Source organism: Balaenoptera ricei, chromosome 3 (assembly GCF_028023285.1).
Source record: "Balaenoptera ricei isolate mBalRic1 chromosome 3, mBalRic1.hap2, whole genome shotgun sequence".
Taxonomy (NCBI): domain Eukaryota; kingdom Metazoa; phylum Chordata; class Mammalia; order Artiodactyla; family Balaenopteridae; genus Balaenoptera; species Balaenoptera ricei.
In genome coordinates this window covers 163,907,102-163,929,058 of record NC_082641.1, presented here as the reverse complement: position 1 = coordinate 163,929,058, position 21,957 = coordinate 163,907,102, and the positions used below count along the sequence as shown (strand labels likewise).

Sequence of the window (21,957 nt, the reverse complement as noted above, 5' to 3'; positions counted from 1 at the left end):
CAAGCGGCGCTAGGGCACCATCTAGAAAGGATTCACTAAGTTTTCCACAGGGTTTGAAGTTTCGTACTTCAAAACTTCTGACACTTCAGTGTCAGGTTAATTCACAAGTCGAGGGGAATTTTCCCAACAAATGAATGATGCCGCAGCCAAGGGTAGGCTGCAGAAGGCGCTCTGAGTCTCTGGGTGCACCACAGACCTCTCGGGATCGCAGTTGGAACTCGGGCTGAGGAGTCGCAGAGGTGCATGCGCGGGAGTGGGTGCAGCCCGGCGTCCAGGGCAGGTGAGGGCGGAGATGAGTGCTGCGCGCGGGGTCAGCCAGGTACGCGCTGGGGGGCTCCGAGGAGCCAGCTCCCTTTCCGCCCCCGCCCCCGCCCCCTCGCCGCGCGGGGCCGGCCTGGCCGCTCCTCCCCTGGGTGGGTCCCGGCTCCTTTTCTGGCAGGGTCTATTTGCATAGAGGAAACTGCCCAAAGTGGCCGCTGTGGAGGAGCTGGCGGCAGGGAAGGGGGCGTGCGCCGCGGTCCGCTGCTGCCCGGAGGCCAAGCCCCGCGCCGGGCCGACCTCGTGCCTCGGGCTCTGCAGCACGCTCCAGCACGCTCAGCCAGTGACCCCGGCTCTGTGCACCGTCCCCTCTGAGAGTCCACCCGCGACGAGCACACCATGAGTCCAGGCCAGGGCGCCGGCGGCGACGCGCGGAAGGGCTGCCGGGCGGGCGGCGGCGGCGGCGCGGGGCGCCCCGCGACGGCAGCTGGGGCCTGGGCGGTGAGCGCGCTGTGCCTGCTGCTCTCCGCCGGCTCGGCGGTCGCCTGCCTGCTGCTGGGCGTCCAGGCGGCCGCGCTGCAGGGCCGGGTGGCGGCGCTCGAGGAAGAGCGGGAGCTGCTGTGGCGCGCGGGGTCGCCGGACACCCTGGTCGCCTGGGCCGAGCCGCAACTGGAGCGCCTGCTGCGCGAGGTAAGTCGCCGAGCGCGGGGCTGGGAGTGTCCGTGCGCCGGGAGCCGTCGCGGTGAGGAGCGGTCGCCCGCCAGCCGTGAGCGCCCGAGCAGCCTGCGCGGGGTCGGGGGTGGGGTTGGGTGGGGAGGGAGGCTGGGGTGCTGGCGGCCGAGGGGTCCTGCTGTTCCCGCTCCAGCCTCAGGGTCGGCCTGCGTGAAAAACAACCTAGAAGGGCTGTTTCGGGGACGAGCAGGGGGAGGAAGAGGAAAGACTGCGGACTTTGAAATAACAGATCTGGGGGCGAGTCTCCACTGGTGTGTGCGCTCGGACCGGTGGCTTCCCGCCTGCGTTAAGCGCCTGCCTTCCTACCTGTGCCGGGATAATGAAGAAGCTCTTGCGGGAAGTGTGTGGTGACTTCTGTCACTGGTTGCAGCTACTGTTCCCAACGCTGATATACCTGCAGAGGTGTGGGACCCCCAGCAGACCGGAGGTTTCCTGGTGGCGGGAAACCTCAGTCAGACCCTGGCCGGGGCCCTTGGAGGGACATGGTCAATCCAGCCTGCCCTGTCCACACTCCGGCCCCTCAGGAAAGTGTTTCAGAACAGCTCCATCTTGGATATGCTGTGCTGTGCCTGGGGCTGCTTGGGCTCAGCGCTCACCCAGGGCAACCCAGACCTGAGGGGGTGCCAACATCAGCTTGGCAGGGTGAGGGGAATAAAAAACAGTCCGGGCCAAAAAATACAGATTCTGGATTCGGTCGACGCCACCTAGGCGATGCCACCTGGGCATTGTGGACACAGCAGATGCTGAGTTTCCTTGCTGGAAGCATCATATGAGACTCTCTGACACTTCTGTTAAGGTTGCTGCTATGTGTCTTCAAATCAGGAGCCACATTTGGAACTTCAAATCTCTCACCCATCATGCTGATCAAAACCTCCAGCTTTTGTGCAGCAGGGCACCTCCCCATAGAACAGTGGTGGTAGACTGGCCAGAGCGCCTCTGGTTGTGCTGGCCTCCCTTGCCTGAGCCATCCTCTTCTTCCTAGGAAAGGCAGCTACCTCAAGGTGGCAAGCATACTCCCCAAAGGGGCATCCTCAACTGTAGTATGAATAGCACCACAGTGTTTCAAGGTAGAGGAGAGGATGGGCAAGGCTGTTACTACCATTTCCCCTGAACTGTGCCCAGCTGTGATCTTTATTAAAGTAGCTGTGTATCCATTTTTGAGTTAATTTGGATTCTTTAAGGTGAATGGGGGAAGACTGTACCATGCCTTTTGTGTTCACCATACCTATTTCTTAGTCACTTATTTAAGCCAGTATTACATCTCTTCTAACTTGGTTTTGGGCAAAATTGCTGCTTCATGAAATGATTTCCTATGTTCCTCTTGAAAGTGCCTGCAGATTTTAGAAATCTCTCTGGAGCCCTGCTGGCAACTCCTGGTGATGGTTTCATAATTGCAGCCCATTGCCTTTTGGCAAATCCTTAGAGACAAGGGTGTTGAATTGATTTATGGAGGGCCAGTAAAATTTCTACCTGTTAGTGCTATAACTGTGGCTGTTCTTTCGAATAGGGGGCCCTTTTTACTTAATAAAAAATAAACTGCAAGCTTTGATTGAGTAAATCAGAAATCCCAGTAAAACCTTTTAGAAGGAACTTGCAAATTGTGTCCATTCTAATAGGGAGGAGAGTCCTGGGAAAGCAGCCACGGCTGAGATTTTCAAGTCCTGAACTATGCAGATCACAGGAGGCTTCATCCTGCTTCCAAGGAGTTATTGGGCAGAGTATTCCCCCTCTCTCTCCCTCTCTGTTTCTCTCACTCCATACCACCCCCCCGCCACCCCACCCCCCACTTCTTTCCTCTTCATTAGTAAGGGGAAGGGAAAATTTCAAATCCTGGGATTTCCACTTGAAATTCGCTATACCATTCTGCAGGCTATACCATTAGCATAGGACACATCTTAGCACTTCGTGCGACTAGCTAACCAAGTTTGGTGTTGAGGAGTCTCTACTTGGAGCATCTGAGATGCCACACTATGAATGCAGTTGGGGTTCAGCTTCTGGCTCTTTGAGTATCGCTGTGAAAAGGCATCTCTTTCCCAGGGCACCAGTCTGTTCCTGCTCCTAGCCATTCTTCTCACAAATGTCACTGGATGGGAAATGTACATGGCCTGGCCAGTGACCCTGAGAGTCCCTGGCTGAGATGAGGGGACTCATGGGAGGTGCATAGTGGGAGTTGGTAATTGGGTTTAAATAGATGTGAAGATAATTTAGAAAAACTATTCGATATGAAGGACAAATAAATAATGAACTGAAAATCTCTTAAAGAAAGAACCTTTGTACTTGAACATGTTTTTCAGTTCTAATTTGTTCTCAGTGAAGCATCCTTTCAGCCTGTGCTGAAGTAGTTGTGTATGTGAGGATGCCTGCAGCTTGTCCTTTTACCAACAATCTTGCTTTCAGAGAATAGAAATCCTTGCCAACCATACACAACTTTAATGTCAGAAAAAATAAATAAAAAATAAGCCAACAGAAGCCACTGTTAATATGGGACCCACTGTCTTTGTTCCCTTGGGAACAGAACTGTGAAATAACTTCTTTGGGACTGGCTGATGTGCCTGATAATGTAGATATAGAAGCTACAAAAAAGAAATATTCATGATAACTCATGATTATTAAAGACCCTTCCCATGGTACAAAATAAAGAAATGGTTTTCAGAAAATAAAAGCAAGATTTTTGAGCAAGAGTCATTAACCATAGTATCTTCAGTATGACCCAAAAATATAAATGCAGAACAAGCATCTGATATTATGCTTTTAAAGTGCTTTAAAGAGCTTGCCTCGGTAATCAACCCCCCCCCCATTAGTTATACCTATAGTTACAGTTTTACAAAAGCTTAAATTTTAGAGTAAATAGAATAGCTGCTATACTACAGTAAAAATTTTAATGCAAAGATTAAAGAAATATTTAGTTGTATTCAGAGGAATCTATTTTCAGCTTACAATGGATTTATTGTTGGCTGTTGGTCTTCCATTCTCCAGACCAATCAGTTTGAAAACAAGAAAAACCCAGAGACTCAGGTTAAAATTCAAGCCCTTTGCTTCCCTACCATCAACTATATATATTGGTTAAGTTACCATAAAACCCAGAATCAAATGTAGCTTTATTTGGCCTCTGTGGCAGCTTGTCACTTATCAGGACTGCTCTAAGGTGTATGCTTTAATAAAAATGCCAATTTTTGAATCCCATGGCACAACTGGAGATGGAGTATAAATCATAGCTACATTTGTTTCCTTAACATTTCCTGGCTCCCAAACCAAAAAAGTTTCCTGTTACTTCCTGGCATGCTCACTTTATCTCTCCACTCTTTTTTTTTTTTTTTTTCTTGTTTTTTTTGCAGAAGTTTAGGAGAGCTTTATAATAATAGCAGCATGTTTAGAATGAACCAACTGTTGGGGCATTCCTTTCACAGATATATTTTGGAATTGTTGAATTGGACTTTTGCACATTAGCTTTGAAGATTTGCAACATCGCTTCTGAAGTTCAGGGATCTGTAAGCTGAATGAATTTATACCAGCAGGCAGAGAGGGGTAGATGATAAATGGGGTTTCAGGCCCACTATTTACTAGTCCTGGCATCTAACCTCTTTAACTTCCTGAGCTCCAGCTTCCTCTTCCCTAATACGATGGTCACAACTACCTGTGTACTGATGAGCAAATAAGATAATGCAGAGGAAAGTGTTGGTCAGTAAGTCTTTTGATGGCGAGTACCAAAATCCCCCAGTGTGATTCCTTAAACAGTACAGTCATTGAATTCTCTTGCATAACCTGAGAATCCTGGAAGTCAGCCTGCAGATCCTGGGTTAGTTCAATGACTTGGCCATGACTGGGGTGCCAGGTCATTGTCTGCCATTCTCTTGGTGTTTCCTCATGGTCACAATATGGCTGCTGCAGCTCCAAGCACATGTCTTCACACAAGAATAGCCAAGGTAGAAGGGAATAGGGCAGGAAAAAGCTATCTTCTCAAGAGGCTTTTTTTTCATTTGAGTCAGGGAACTTTCCTTATAGCCACCAGCCAGAACCAGGGCCAGTGATCATCATCATCCTGTCAAGGGTGATGGGGTTGCCACAGGAGGCTTTGGCCAAGCTTGACGAATCCTCTGAGTCTGGGCATGTTGCCAGTGGAACAAAATTGTAGCTTTGTGAGGAAGGGAGCCTAGGAATGGCTATTGGGGAACAACCAACAGTGTCAGATGGGTACCCTAGAATGTCGTCCTAGAGGAGGACAGGGTGGGGGTGGAGGGAGGGGGAAGTCATCCATTGTTTATTGTTTAAAACCGTGGAACTGCCACCGTTTTCATAACCATACCCCCTTCACTGCTCCACACTTTGGGAACACTCCCCAGTTGTGAAATTTCTGTTTCCCTCAGGGTCCTGCTCTCCAGCCCTGCATCTAACCATAGTAGTCAAAGGCAAGGTTGATGCATTTGGTGTTCTCTCTGGCTCAGTCCCATGCTTTGTAGTTTGTGGTCTTTAACCCTTAAGTGCATGCTGTTCTGATCCCAAAGTGACTGACTGGAGTGGCCTCCTCACTGGGGATGGCACTCTAGGGTCCTGCTTTCCAACTCTTTCCACATCATGGCATACACAAAAAATGATGACACCTGCACATCACCCTGCAGTAAGTGGAAGAGGCTGCTCGGACTGGAGGGAACTGGCCCAGCCACTCCGAGGACCAAGGAGATCAGTGCACCTGAAAACATGCGTGGTGCCCTGTACCCATCAGGTGTGCCTAGGCAGCTGTGCTCCCCATCCTCACCCCAATCCTGGCCACAGGCCCCCTTGGCTTTTTCAACAGCCATATCTCACTGTGGCCTCCAAATCCCCTTCCAGAGGATCATGGAAGAATCATGGTCCCCAGAGCAGGGTGTCTCTTTTACCTTCATTGAGCATCATCTCATTCGAGTCCACCTTTCTAGTTGCCTTTGGATCCTTATACTTTCAAATAGCAACGTGAAAGGACCCCAAATCAGACTGGCTTAATTAAAAAGGGAATTTAACTGAAATGTCCAGGGAAATGCCTGCTCAGGCACAGCTAGAGGTGCCTTGATTTTGTGTTTCTTTGAGTTGGCTCCATTTTTGTCAAGGATGCCCTCACTCTTCCCCATGAAGTGGCAGGGCAACTGTCAGCAGCTCCAGGTCCCTATCCTCAGCATTAGAGTTTCTCTTTCCCGATAGTCCCCCTGATTCACTCCAATGGTCAATATGGATGACCTGCACCAGTCACTGAGCTGAGCCAGGCAGCATCTCTGATCTCTGCGGGGGAGGGGCTGGGGGTTGTGTGCACCTGTGCACGTCTGCGTGTACCCCACTGGAGCTGAAAGGACCAGGAGTAGAGGATGGTTCCCCAAAGGACAATTTGGAGTGTTGTTATTAGAAGGGGAAGAAGACAGGGGGCTGGTAAAACCAAGTAGATGACCATCCAAGGAATAACAAGAGAGAGGCTTGGGCAACAGGCTGGAGCCACATTCTGGAGAAAGTCTTCCTCAACGGCTTGAAATCCAGCTAAAGGATTTTTGATCTAATGGGCTAGGCAGTAGGTTGGTAGGTGTTTGTTCTGCAGGTGTTTATGTATATTGATACATTTGGGTTTACCTGTGGTAGGATCAAAATCTGGATTTCTCTTTGAATATAATGCACTCACAAAATGTGAGCTTAACAAGTTATAGGATAACTTAAAATCTTAAAACTTTCCCACAACAGCATCTTGAATTGTGGAAGACAGAGGTTATTGTCCTTGTTTTACAAGGGAGAAATGTCACTAAGAGGGAGGCCATGACCTGTTCCAGGCACACAGGCCAGGCCTGGGCTCCCTCAGGTCAGCAGGAGGCCTTGGAAGGAGGAGTGATAAGGACGGGTGTGTTCTCTCCACCCTTTGTATGAGTTTCATGTCCAGCCGAGGGCAGTCAGGGCCGCCTGCTCCTGGGGCCCACCTTCCTCGGCCCACTTTCTTTTCTTTTTTTTTAAATCTCTATTGAATTTGTTACAATATTGCTTCTGCTTTATGTTTTGGGTTTTTGGCTGTGGGGCATGTGGGATCTTAGCTCCCCGACCAGGGATAGAACCCACACCCCCTGCATTGGAAGGCGAAGTCTTAACCACTGGACCGCCAGGGAAGTCCCCCTTCAGCCCATTTTCATCTGCTTCCCGGGGAGTGTTCTCCCCATAGGAGTGTACTCATGAGGAAGGAGGCTCCTCTCCGGACTGGTTGAGGAGTCTGTTGGGGTGCCCTGAGTCCCAGTGACCTGGAGCAGTGAGGCCAGGAGGTTGCCCAGCTTTGCCTGGTGCCATGTGTCATGGTGGCCTTGAGGGGCCCGAGTTTCAAGAGGAAGCGCTCTGGACAAGGGATCAGAAGGCCACTGTCTTTAGTCTGTTCAAGCTGCTGTTACAAAATACCACAGACCGGGTGGCTTAAACAACGGATATTTACTTCTCACAGCTGTGGAGGCTAGGAAGTCCAAGATCAAGGCGCCAGCAGATTTGGTGTCTGGTGTAGACCCGCTTCCTGGTTCATAGACGGTCTTCTCCCTGTGTCCTCTCATGGCAGACAGAAGGGTTGAGGGAGCTCTCTGGGGTCTCTTTTATAAGAACACTAATCCCATTTATGAGGGCTCTACTCTCATGTCCTAATCACCTCTCAAAACCCCCATCTCCTAATCCCATTACAGGGGGGCGGGGGGCTCAATGATTCAGTCTATAGCAGCCCCCACTACCTGCTGGCTGTGTGGCCTAGGCTGGTCCAGAGCCTCAGTTCTCTACGCAGGAGGCAGGGCTGAGAGCACTGCTCAGCCTGTGGGGAGGGGCCATGGTGATTCAGGAAGAGAAGGGAGGGCTGGACAGAGTAGCTTGTACAGCCCAGGGTGAGCTCTGAGCACTAGACCCTGCTGTTCTTCAGTGTCAGGATCCCAAAGGCCTTTGGTGTAATCCTACACCTTCAGGGAGCCCTCTCCTTCACCACAGATTTCTACACATTTCCCCCTTTTCCCTTAATAATTCTGACCCCTGCCCCCCACTCGGCATTGTTAGGTGTTGGTGGGAGATAGAGTTCTTTCAAACCCTTTTCTCTTTGCTCAGCTCCCACTGCTCCTGGGCTGTGACCACCTCCTTTAGGATGTTAGACCCAATGTTGGGAAATAGCACACCTGCTTGGCAACCCTTCCCCTTCCTCCCTTTTTAAAATTTAAATAACCAAGATGTATGTCGATTTAACATGATTAATGTTATTGATAATCCCACCACCCTAAAACAAGGACATTTAACCTCTTGCACGATTCCTTCCAATTCTTATATGGATGGACAGATTTATGTGTACCTAAGTGCGCACACCATTTACACCTTGCTTCTGTATATTCCAACCTTTTATCAAAAACATTTTTCCAGGTGCTGCACAGTCTTTATGGTCATGTTTCATGACCACATAGGATTCCATCAGTGGAATCTGCATCCCTTTATCAACACAGCATCTAGGCCTCTCCACATCTTCGTTGGCACAGTACAGCTGATGGTTTTATGGGGAAAGTTTCTTACTTCTGTTATTTTTTATGACGTAGAGTACCTGCCTAAAGAGGATCATTTTTAGGGCTTTGTTTTTCGTCTTGATTTTGGAACATCCAAGTTTGTCCATGACATACATGTTCATTCTCCTGTGGAATTCCAAAACTGTTGCACCACTGTGAAATCATGCTTCAAGTTTTATGATGGGAAAAGTGGATTCAATCTGTCTTTTGGTTGAACTTTTATTTCAATTGGATCTGTTGTTGTTGAAAGCAAAAGCAAAAAGCGAATGATAAAGAAGTCTTAAAATAAGATTTGGAAGAACTCTGAAGATCTCATCTCAGAATTAGGCTCATTTGTTGGTTTGGTGCAGAACCCTCCTTGAGTAGTGTTTTGCAGTGCCGGGCACTGCACTTGGTCTGCGCTGCGATTTCTAATTCTGTGAGCAAATGTAACTCTGTTCGGTAAACTTCTCTGTAGCCCACACACGACCTCCAGCTCTTCCCCAATCGATTTTCTCCATGTGTAGGATCAGGATTAATCTTTAACTGTTGACACAGACACTTAGAAAACATCCCTTCATCATGTCTGGAAACATATTTCAGTACTAAGCACCAACCACTGGGAGAAAAAATAAGTTTGCAGATACAGTTTTTTTTAAAAAATATTATGTCTCCCCTACCAGATTTTATTTTATTTATTATTATTATTTTTTGCACCGCATGGCATGTGGGATCTTAGTTCCCCGACCAGGAATTGAATCCGGGTGCTCAGCAGTGAAAGTGCGGAGTCCTAACCTAACCACCGGACCACCAGGGAATTCCCTGCAGATATAGTTTTAAAGAAAGGCATGTCACTGTACTCCTGGAGACTACAGGGGAAACAGTTGAGGGCCTCCCAAGTGCCCGCCCTGGACAGAAGGGTCACGTATTCTTCCTTGTGGTGTTTCTTAACAGCCCCATCCCAACCCCTGAGAGGTAGGCTTCACCCTCCCAGAAGTGACAGTGACCAGCCCCAGGTGGCAGCGTGCACCCGAGCCTGGGTGACCTGACTCCTAGCTCTGAGCCCTTTCTGCAGCCTCACAGCAGCCCCCCATGGAAACAATACTTTAGCTTGGAGCAGTGGCAGCTTTTTCTGCCAGTGTGGACATCCTCCACAGGTGTCCGATGTGGAGGGTGGTGGGGAAGACTTCAGCTTTAAGCAGAACTGGGTTCACATCCCAGCTCTGTCATTTCTCAGCTGTGTAGCTTCAGGTAAATGGCTGTTTTTCCAAACCTCAGTTTGCTCATCCGTTAAATGGGGATTATAGTACTTGCCTCATAAGGTTTCTGTGGGGATTAAACAAGTTGATATGTCCAAAGAGCTTAGTGCATCGTACACATCCAGAAAATCGTTCTTGTTGGAATTCTTCTTTGACTGAATCCAGAAGGAATGTCTCTGTTTGCTAATTGGACAGGAGGTCCTGTGGTTACAAGGATGATCTTAAGATCTTTTTACCACTGGGGTTCTGCCATCCTGTTAAGGCCATACAGAAGCAAAAAAGGTATTAACACATGTCCAGTCTCTGAGTCAATGATGGAGAAATGTGACTTGGTTGTTGAAGAAAGGCAAAGACTGCATTAGCTTCATAGCCACGTTTTTTCAGTCTCTCATTTGAGCAGAATGAGATTTTCCACTTAAATAAAAAATTTCAGTTTTGACCAAAATAAAAATCTAATTATTCACGAAAATTATATGGATTTTTTTCAAACAGCCAATAAATTTGCTTTAACTAATGTTAATCTGTTTTTGTGGTTGTGCAATATGGCACAAATACTCCCAAATGCTCATGATTAAACTAATGAATTGGAGGCCTCACACACATCTGCTTCGATTCATATTGGTAAATGAGAAAACCTTTATTTTTCTGATGTAGCCACAAAACCTTGATGGGGGGGGAAGTGCCTTCCAATGGGTAATATGAACTTTTAAAACAGAATTTGCTTCCAACTTTATGTTGTGAAACAAATCATAAAGTAGTTAGAAAGAATTCTGGTGTTTTCAGAAGACAATTTAAATAAGATCTACTTAACTTGGTCCTCCAAGGAGGATCATCACACAAAAACCAGGGTCTATCCATTTATTGAACTGTGCCTTTTTGTGTGATGTATGGTCTGTTATCATCTACAGCATCTTGTTTTCAGACCCATCTTGTGGTTCAGACGAACGAAGGACAAGTTCACATGGCGATGGGATTAGAGTATGTGGGTGTGAGGGTGAGCCAGTGCTAGGGCTGGGAGAGTGCAAGAGTGTGCATGCGTGTGGGTGTGTATGCGTGTGAGAGCAAGTGTGCACACATGTGAGCATGCTGCCTGTGTGTGAGTGTGTATATACATGTGAGTGCACGTATGTGTCTAAGTGTGTATATGAATATAAGTGTGTGCATGTGTGGGGGTGTGTATGAGCATGTGCATGCACATATGCACACTTATGTGCACACAGGAGCTGGGAAGGAAGCGGAAGGGTGAGACCAGCCTGACCTCTTGCCTCCCCACAGAAGTTGTCCCACCTGGGAGACCCCCTGACTGGGCCTGGCACAGTTCATGCTCTTGTTCCAGAGCTGGGAGACCTGGGTTTGAGCCTGGAGCTGCCTCTAAACTGGCCACCGTGTCCTGGGACAAATTAGTTGGCTTTTCCAAGCCTCAACTTCCTCCTCTGGAAAAAGGGTGATGGTGTCTGCTTCACTGCTTTTCTGTGAGGATGGAGTAAGGCCCCTTCCCAGGACTGCCCCGGACAGTGAGGGGCCGGGAGTTCCCTCCTTAACCACTCCCCACTTGGCTAATCCTAGCTTCGGGGCTGCCGGGACTGCTAACATCAATGCCAGGTCCTTCCTGGGGACAGTTCCTCCTCCTCCTTCCGGCTCCTATGATGAAGCTCACACCTTAGGCGTGGCCTTGAATGAGTTGAGCTGGAAGAAGCACCATAGTATAACTCAGCCCAGCCGGTCCTGGTTCTGCTGATGATCTCTTCCTGGGCTTTTGTTCAGTTAGCGCTGCCTCTCTGAGTCCGTGCCGTAGGCGGGTCTGGCCACTGCGCATTCTTCTCACTCATCTTCCTAAATATTCTCAGCGGTGTCTCCCTCTCCTCACCCCATCAACCCTCAGTGCCCCTCATCGCCTGTGGGCCGGTAAGGTGAAAACTTCTCAGTCTGCCTGGCGTCAAGGCCCCAGGTCCATTCAGCCTTCTCTCACTTCAGTTCACTTGGGGATGGTGGGGAATCTGAAGGAGACATGGGCTTGGGGTCGGGGTGTCTGAGGGACCCCATCTGTGTCAGTGTGCTGGTGCTGCCCTAACAAAGTACCACAGTCAGGGTGGCTTAAACAACAGATGTTTCTTTTCTCGTAATTCTAAAGGCTAGAAGTCCAAAATCTAGGTGTCAGCAGGTTGGTTCCTCCTGAGGCCTCTCTCCTTGGCTTGCAGATGGCCATCTTCTCCCGGTGTCCTCACATGGTCTTCCTTCTGTGTGTATCTGCGTCTGAATCTCCTCTTTTTAAGAGGACACCAGTCATATTGGATTAGGGCCCTAATGACCTCACTTTAACTTAATTACCTCTTTAAAAACCCTATCCCAAATACAGCCACATTCTGAAGGATCAGGGGTTAGGACTACAACACATGAATTTTGGTGGGGGACACGATTCAGCCCATACCACCATCTAATCAGACTTGACACATCAGGGAAACTCCAGGCGTTCACTGTGGGCAGTATCAAGAGGGCAGGGGTCGGCAGGAACAGTTGGAGCCCAGTGTGGGGATTCAAGCAGGCCTGACATGGCAGCTGGGCTGTGGTATGGAGGAGGCTGGGAGGCCACACATGGGAGCAGCCTGAGGGCTCTCCTCAACATGTCAGAAGCCATGATGGAGGGACTTCCCTGGTAGTCCAGTGGTTAGGACTCTACACTCTCACTGCTGAGGGCCCAGGTTCCATCCCTGGTTGGGGAACTAAGATCCCACAAGCCGCTCTGTATGGCTAAAAAAAAAAAAAAGCCATGATGGAAACTGTTCATTCCCCTCCCATGGCTGTTGATGGGATTTCTTTCTGTCAGGCCAGTGTGATGAACCTTAGAAAGCGGTTCTGATGGGAAGTCATGTGTGTGTCCTTGAAAAATAATGAATGGGAACATGAATTAACGATTACTGAAGACTTGCATTTTGTTTGCAGACCAAACCTTTCAAAACACACTTCTGTATTTTGGGACTGAACGGGGACCTTTAAGGAAATGTTTGCCGTTGTGGTTTAGGAGAGAGTCACTCAGCATGCCAATGGGAGTCACTGATTAAACCCACATTGCTAAGAGAAAAGTTTCTGAGCTCCTGCCAAATGCCTGGTTTGGGCTAGCTGCTCTCACTGGTTGTCTTCACCTGGCTCTGCCATGATGTTTACCTGACCCTGAGGTGGAAGCTGAGGCTCAGGGTGGTGAACTGATGCTTCCCGAGCCCAGGATGCCTGACCCACCACCCGGCCAAGCCTGTGGGAGCCAGGACCTGAGTGCCCTTGTCCTTTGGCTTTTGTTAGGTTATACTTGAAGTGCACTGAACTCCACATATTTGAAATGTGTAATTTGCTACATTTTGACATATGTGTACACCTGTGAAATCCCCACAGATGAACATGTCCATGACCCTCAAAACTTTCCTCTTTCCCCCTTGAATTCTCTCCCTTCCATTCTTTCCCACCTGCCATGCAAGTATTGCTGATTTCTACACAATTAATTAGCTTTCCTTTTTTTTAAGATTTTTGTAGGAATGGAATCACACAGTATGTATTCTTTGTGGGGGGAGGGGAGCCTGGTTTCCTTCACTCAGTATAATTATTGAGAGTTTCTTTGATTCTTTTGCATACATTGTTAGTTCATTCTTTTTCATTACTGAGTAGTATTATATGGCTATACCACAATTTGTTTATCCATTCACCTGTTAATGGATATTTGGGTTATTTCCAGTTTGAGGCTGTTACAAATAAACATCCATGAACATTCATGTACAAGTCTTTGTATGGAATATACTTTCATTTCTCTTGGGTATAATACTTTGGAGTGGAATGGTTATATCTGATAGATGTGTGATTAACTTTTTAAGAAACTGCCAAACCATTGTTCAAAAACATTGTATCATTTTACATTCCCATCAGCAGTATATGCGAGTTTCATTTGTTCATATAATGTCTTTTTTCTTTGGCTGCTTTTAAGATTTTCTCTTTATCCCTGGTTTTAAGCAATTCAATTATGATATGCCTTGGTGTAGTTTTCTTCATGTTTATTTTGCTTAAGTTTCATTAAGAGTCTTGAATCTGTGAGTTTATAGTTTTCATCAAAATTTGAAAAAGTTCTTGGCCATTTCTTCTTCAAATATTTTTTTCTGTTCTGCTCTTTTTCTCCTCTCCCTTGGGACTGCAATTACACACGTATTAGGCCACTTGAATCCCAAAGTTCATTGACATGCTTTCTTTTTAAAATAATAATTTCCCTCTGTGTTCATTTTGGATAGTTTCTATTGCTGTTTACTAATCTTTTCCTCTGCAATGTTTAATCTTGCATTAATCCTTTCTACCCTATTTTCCATCTCAGACATGATAGCTTTCATCTCTGGAATTTCAGTTCAGGTCATTTAATATCTTTGATCTCTCTACTTAGGCTTTTGAACATACACTATGCAGTTATATTTCTTGTTTTAAGGTCCTCGTGTGCTAATGCTAACACCTATGGCAGTTGTGGGTCATTTTCAATTAACTGATTTTTCTGCTCATTATGGGGCCTATTTTCCTGCTGGTAATTTCTGATTATATGCCAGGCATTTATGAATTTTACCTCTTTGGGTGCTGGATATTTTTATATTTCTATCAATATTCATGAGCTTTGTTATGTCATAGATGTTACTTGTAATAGTTTGATCCTTTTGGATCTTGTTTTTAAGATCCATTAGGTGGAATCAGAGCTATATTTAGTGTAGGGTTGATTATTGCCTACCACTGAGGCAGGACCCTTCTTGGTACCCTACTCAGTGTCTGAACAGATGCTCTTCCCAGCCCTGTGTGAGAGCTGGGCACTGTTCCCTCTAATCCTTTCCCTGGCTTCAGGTTGTTTCTTCACACACGTGCTGATCAACCCTCTGTGGAATACCCTGCGAGGACCCTTGAAGGTCTCCGTGGTTCTCTGTGTGCAGCTCTCACCTACCAGGTCCTCTGCTCTGCAAACTCTAACTACCTTGGCATCCCTGCACTCACAGCTGCCAGGTTCCACCCGTATTTCCTCTCCCTGTGCCACATCCTGGAAACTCTCCCCAGGCAGGAAGCCAGAGTAGTCGTTTTCTGTGTCTCTGAGGATCAGTCTCTTTCCTTGCTTGATCCCTATATCTTCAAAACCATTGCTTCATATATCTTATTTGTGGGATTTCTATTTTTGTTTGGGTTTTTGATATTGTTTTGGGCAGGAGAGTAAATCTAGTCACTACTACTCCCTCTTGCCTGGAAGTAGAAAACCATAATGTGACCTTTTAAATTTGGGGTAATAATTTTAGATTTATAGAACCATATTGTACCTATGTACCTATGTAAATCTAGTCATTGCTACCTCATCTTGCCTGGAAGTTGAAATCCATGATGTAGACTTTTAAATTTTTTGGAATAATTTTAGTTGTATAGAAACATATTATGTACATATGTACATAACCATAGTACATTTGTCAAAAGTAGAAAATTAACTGTGATACAATACTCCAGCAGGTGGAATTCTAAGATCGCTCCCAAGATTACCACCCCTTGCTGTACACACTTTGTATAACTCCCTCCCCATGAGTGTAGGCAGAACCTGTGATTATGATGATATGATTGAATTACTCAACCTATGATTGAGTTACATTAAAAAGCTTATCCTTGGTGGGCCTGACTTAATTACGTGAGTCCTTAAAAAAGACTAGACCCTTCCTTGAAGCATGAGAGGGTGTGTGGAGGGGACCACATGGCAAGGAACTGTGAATGGCCTCTGGCCAGCAGTTAGAAAGAGAATGGGGGCCTCAGACCACAGGAACCACATGGACTTGAAAGAGGACCCAGAGCTCTAGAAACCCTCAGAGGACACATTGACTTTAGCATCATGAGACCCTGAGCAGAGAACCAAGTTCATCGTGTCTAGACTTCTGATCACAAAAACTGTAAGATAGTAAATTTGTGTTGTTTTAAACTGCTGATTTGGTGGAAATCTGTTATGCAACAATGGAAAATGAATATAATTACTATGAACTAAAAAGAACCAGGTCAAATTCATGAGTAACAATAACCCACTATTCATCTAGCAAGATTTCAATAAAGATTAATGTGAAAAAAAAAAAAAAGACTAATGTGAAGACAAGCATGAAGCCATGGACCACTCCCGTCACCTCCAGTTTTCAAGATGATTTTCACACTCTCATATTGTGTCTCAGTTGGAGGTGGTTAGAATTCTGATCAAGAATGGATCTATTATATGAGAAAATATTTGCAAATCATGTATCTGATGAGGATGTAGTATCCAAATATGTAAAGAACTCTTACAGCTCATCAACAAATAGACAAACAACCCAATTTAAAAATAGACAAGGGGCTTGAACAGACATTTCTTCAAACAAGATATACAGCTGGTCAGCAAGTACATGAAAAAGTGCTCAACATCATTAGTCATTAGGGAAATGCAAGTCAAACCCATAATGAGATACAGCTTCACATCCATTAGGATCTGTTGGTGAGGATGGAGAGAAATTGGAACCCTCATACACTGCTGGTGGGGATGTCAAATGGTTCAGCCACTGTGGAAAATTTTGGTGGGTATTCAAAATGTTAAATATGGAATTATCATATGACCCAACATTTCCACTCCTAGGTATATACCCAAAAGAATTGAAAACAGGTATTCAAACAATGCATGCACGTCCACTTATGTTCATAGCAGCACTATTCACAATAGCCAGGAGGTGGAAACAGCCCACATGTTCATCAAGGAATATATGGATAAACAAATTGTGGTATGTACATACAATGTAGTACTATTAAGCCATAAAAAAGAATGAAATACTGACACATGATACAAAGTGAATGAATCTCAAAAACATTTTGCTAAGTGAAAGAAACCAGACACAAAAGGTCACATACTGTGTGATTCTATTTATATGAAATATCCAAAATAGGTTAATCCATAGAGACAGAAAGCAGATTGGTGGCTGGGAAAAGGGAGGAAAGGGAAGCTATTGCTTGATGGGTACAGGATTTCCTTTTGGAGTAATGGTAGTGTGTTGGAACTAGACAGAGGGAACTACATAAAAGGGGTGGTTGCCCAACATTATGAATCCCCTAAAGGCCACTGAATCGATCACTTTGAAATGGTTAATTTTATGCTATGTGAGTTTGACCTTAATTTTTTAAAAAAGAATAATCTGTTATAGAAAATAACAAAGTTATATCTTAATCAGTGGTAAGTGACTTTGTAATTCTGCTATCCATTTCTTAATGTGAACTACAGACTTTATTTAGATCTTCTCACCAGTTTTTCTTCTAATGTCCTTTTCCCATTCCAGGATCCCACCCAGGAGACCACATTGTATTTAGTGGTCATGTCTCCTCCTCAGTCTTTCCTTGTGTTTTATGACTGACAATTTTAAGACATATTGGTCAGGTACTGTGTAGAATGTTGCTCAATTTGGGCTAGTCTGATGTTTCTCATGATTAGGCTGGGTTACTAGTGTTTGGGAAGAATACCGCTCAGGTGGATTGACACTATCGTGACATCTTGTCAGTGGTCTATGGTGTCAACATGACCTATCACTGGTGACATTAACCTTGATCACTTGATTAAAGTGGTATCTGCTAGATTTCTCCATTATAAAGTTACTGTTTTCCTTTCCCTACTCTACATTTTGGAAGTAGTGCACTAAGTCCAGGCCATACTCAAGGAGAGGGGAATTTAGCTCCACCTCCTGGAGAGGGAAGTATCTACATATATTACTTGGAATTCTTCTGTAAGGAAGATTTGTCTCTTTTCCCTATTTATTTATTTATGTATGTATTTATTTATCTGATCATTTATATCAGTATGGATATTTAATTTATTCTTCGGATTATAATTCAATACTACATCATTTATTTTGTTGCTTAAGTTGCTCCAGCTTTGGCCATTCTGAATTCTTTTGCTTTGGTTTTGTTTCTTTGATGTACCGCCCCCCCTTTTTTAAAGCACTTCCTTACTTTCTGGCACTGCAAGATACTCTAGGCTTATCTTGTATTTTTCCTGCCCTGGCTCTAGAATCAGTCATTTCTCCAAGGAGTCATGGTTCTTTTTATTGGAAAATGGTATTTAGAAACCAAGATCTAGGTGCTGAATGTGCTTGTTGCTACTAGGGTGTCATTGGCTGTAGGTCTTGTCTGCAGGCAGCTAGGGTTATTATTCACTCTATATTCACATAACTGTAATTATTTCTGTATGCATCTGTCTGTGTACATAACATAAACATGAGCTCATAGTAATGTCTCTGACTAATCCAGCTTTCCCCTTTGCTTATTTATAAATTCTTTCTTGGACAGTGAGAAACCAGGCTCTCATTACCCATAGTTTATTTACTCACTTGTTCAACCCCAATATATATGTATAGTAATTTCAAAATTGCTACCCTGTACCCCTGTGTGAAACAACTATACCTACCAGAGTATAGCATTTATGCACAGTTCCTTTGGTCTTCAGCCTTACAGTTCTCAACTGAAACACTGTTTTGCAAAGTGACTTAAGTCAGTTACATGTTTTTCCCCACCACCTTCAGTGAGGTTATGTCACATAATTTTAATATAGTTATATTAATTTGTTTCAGCCTGCATTCCACCCTGGGATTTTCCAGCATCCTGGTTATTTTTTAAAATTTGTATGCATTAAAGTTTCCTCTTTGTGACGTATGGTCCAATAGTTTTTGACAAATGCTTGGAGTATATCCATCACCCCAGTACCATGCAGAACAGTTCCATCACCTCACAGCTCCTCCATGAGTCTCCTTGTGTTTCATTCCTTCTACTCCCTCAACCTTTGGCAACCACTGACCTAATTTCAGTCCCTATAGTTTTGTATGGCCTGGATGTTTTTTTATAGCAACTCTTTTTATTAGACATGAAAATTGCTGGTAAGCAGAGGTTCTCTTACTTTGTAGTTGAAGTTAGTTGATACCAGGATTCAAGTCCAGTCCTGACACTTACATTGCCCTGAGTCTCAATTTTCTCATCTGTAAATGAGTATAAAAAAAATAGTCCTGGCCTCATGGGGGTTCTTGGGAGGACTCAACAAGATAACATTTGTTGGCACAGTGCCTGGCACATAGTAAGTAATCAATAAACTTGATTGAAATACTTGAAATACTTTATATTTGCTATCCTCATCATCACCATGATCATCGTCACCATGGTGGGATATGAAAAAAGAATATTAAAGAGGCCAGGAAATGCTGCCGTCTTGAGTTGTTGGTGGCCATAAGAATGTACACATGGGCCCTTCCCTAAAGAAGGCAGAGAGGATGTGACTGTAGCAGGGCAGGATTGATCCTCCAAAAGTCTTCCTCTGGTGTTTGTGGTGCCTGTGTGTATTATCAGGGTTGATCCTGGAGTTAGTTAGGGCTTCCTGAGGAGACAGAATCATCTGTCTGTCATTCAAAAATTGCCCTAGGCAGGGAGATTTTAGGGCTTCATTTTGGCTTTTCTCCTCCCCAGGATTTTTTTTTTTTTCACTGAGATGATATTACAACACAGAAAGAACTTTAAAGAAGTAAATCACTGTAATCCCTACACCCAAGTGGGTTTATGTTTTGGTAGTTGCTGCCATCCCACGCCTGCATTTTTACACATATGTAAACATTATTGATTGTATCATAAACATTTTTCCTTGTTGCTACATAGTCTTCATAATGATTTTTGATGAAGATATGACAGTTTCATGAAGGGGATTCACCATCCTTCACTAAAGTACTCCCACTGTTTTGCGGCACAACTTCATGAGTATCATTTTTTTGCTCCTGATGATTTATTTCCTTGGGATATACTCCCTAGAGTAGGAATTTTCTGTCAAAGGATAGGAACGTCTTTGTGGCTTTATCTGTAGCATTTTGCAGAAATAAAGCATTACATCCTTTTTTGTATATTAATCTATATTTCATCAAAATACAGCTGTTCAGGGATGTGATCAAATATTTGGTGAAGAGTTTGAGACTAATGCTTCAACAGATCATTGATAAATTTATCATCTGACCATGTAATGCTTTTTTGGAAACCATGATTTTCTCTGATTAGTTTTCTCTCAGCTCTTGCCACCCCCAACTCCAAGTTCTCCTTCTCAGTACTTCTGGAGGGAACGCTCTGAAAGTCTCCGGTCATTTCTCAGAAACTCATTCTTTATTTACTTTAGGAGTCAGGACTTGTTTGCATATGTAAAACCAGGACCATATTGTTTGCAGATGCTAGGGGTGCTGCCAGATAATTGAATGTAAAAAGTTGAGGCTTTTGAATCATTTTTACAAACGAGGACACAAAAGAATATTTTCTTAGAATTAAAAAAAATAATAAAGGCATGGAAATAAAGATCTCAGGACTAGGTTTCTAATACAGACATTTCACTTTGTGTTCCTAGTAGGGATGTTTCAACTCCAGAGTTGGGGGGGGTGGGGGGTGGGGAAGACAGAGGACTAAGATAAAACTTTGCAGATTCACTATATAATCCAGAAAAACAAATGCATAAAAGGAGTTAGAATAAATAACGAAACAAAAACTCAATCAGTTATTTATGATCCCATCTACTAGCATTAACAATACGTTTTTCCCTTTCTTGAATAGTTTTCTGTTTAGTTTTTGTTTGAAGATAAGAGTAGCTTAAAAGTAATTGTGTTTCCTATCAGTATTTGATAAAGCCCCCTTCCCCTTAGGGGACCTGCCCAGATGTGATAGCACTTGTTGAAAGCGAATTGTTTTTTAACCATTAAATGCTTTTGTTATTTTTTTAAAAAAAGGAAATTAGCGTAGCTTCTAGTCTTTCTAGAAATGATAAAAACAGATGAGAGCTTCTCATACAAATTGACTGGCTTAAACTAGAAGGCTGGATTCTTTTTCCAAGTGAATTTTGAAATCTGTAATAGTACCTGCAAGTACAATGGGGGAAAAGTGAGTTCTGAGGTCCTGCTCACACCTGCATCGCGGGCACCTACTGCAGCGTTCCAGTTCAGTACGGACGGGCATGGCTGGGAGGCTCCAGACTCCAGTGCACATGGCCTGGGGTCGGGTGGGGGTGGGGGTGGTATCTGCTGCTGCTGTGCTCTCACCCACCTGGTAGGAGCCTGTGGCAGCTGCGGGGGGATCTCTGGAGGCTCTGGGCCAGCCCAGACTGCTCGCAGGGTGGCTCTGGGCCCGGTGGGCAGTTCTAGGGAAGAGTCCCCCAGGCTTAAGCAGCAGTGAGTGGCAGGTGTGGGTCTGGACAGGAGCTGAGAGCCCCGGCCAAGAGGCCTAGGCAGGTTCTGATTTCTGGGACAAGCCGAGGCCTTGCGGGGGTTTAAGAGGTGTGGGGAGGATAGAAAAGTTCTGTTGTGGTACTGCTTTCACAAATACCTCCACCACAGGGTTCAAAATCGTACATCCTCCAGTTCTCTAAAACCTTGGCCTTAACTCCATCTCTTTTCAGTATCAGCCTCTGTGGCCCATCTGGAAAGTGAGGGCAAGGCTGGCAGATTGGAGTGGAGGTGGAACTTGGAAGTACTTTGCAGGGGCCAGAGCCTCCCCTGGTTACGTTTTTTATTTCAGGCTCCTGGTCCTGGGCTGTTCAGCCCATTCTTATTTATTTATTTATTTTCTTACTTACTTCCTTACTTCCTTATTTATTTATTCATGGCCGTGCCGCACGGCTTACGGGAATCCTAGTTCCCTGCTCAGCGACTGAACCCAGGCCCTCAGCGTGGAGTCCGTTATAACCACTGGATCTCCAGGGAATTCCCTGTTCAGCCCCTTCTTATGTGAAAATTCCAGGCTTGGTGATCAAGGGCTCAAGACTGGGAGTGCCCTTCTCACCTCCTCTAAAACAGTGATTTAAAAATTACATTTTTGTTTGTTTGCCGTGCTATTTTCCAGGTATTTGTATTTGCATTTTTACTATGTTTTTTATTGAGAAAAATTACATTTTTAGGTTTAAACCTTAAGTAACCCTTTTAGTGGTAGTATGCATTTTTAACTCAAGTTAACACATTTGGGATTTGCTTTGTTTTGCTTTTAGGAAGTTTTTTTGTTTTTCGTTTTTGTTTTGTTTTTTCCTAGAGAAAGGTTAATGCTTTGTATATTCTTGTCAGGACTCAAGTCTTGGCTAGTTTGGGGATTGTGGGCCAATTGCTTCACTCCCCTAAACCTAGATTTGGGATTGGGGATTAATTTCTTATTTTTTCCAAGTTTTTATCCCCTGTCTGTGA

At 44.9% G+C, this 21,957-nt stretch overlaps 1 protein-coding gene across 1 annotated transcript in view; it reads left to right on the top strand.

Moving 5' to 3' along the window:
- The first annotated feature begins 469 nt into the window (after positions 1–469).
- COL23A1 (collagen type XXIII alpha 1 chain) overlaps positions 470–21,957 on the top strand; it is a 367,457-nt gene continuing 345,969 nt past the window's right edge. The window contains exon 1 of the mRNA XM_059917860.1: positions 470–948. Within this exon, the coding sequence (XP_059773843.1) occupies positions 658–948 (291 nt within the window). The 5' untranslated portion in view covers positions 470–657. The remainder of the gene's footprint in view (positions 949–21,957) is intronic.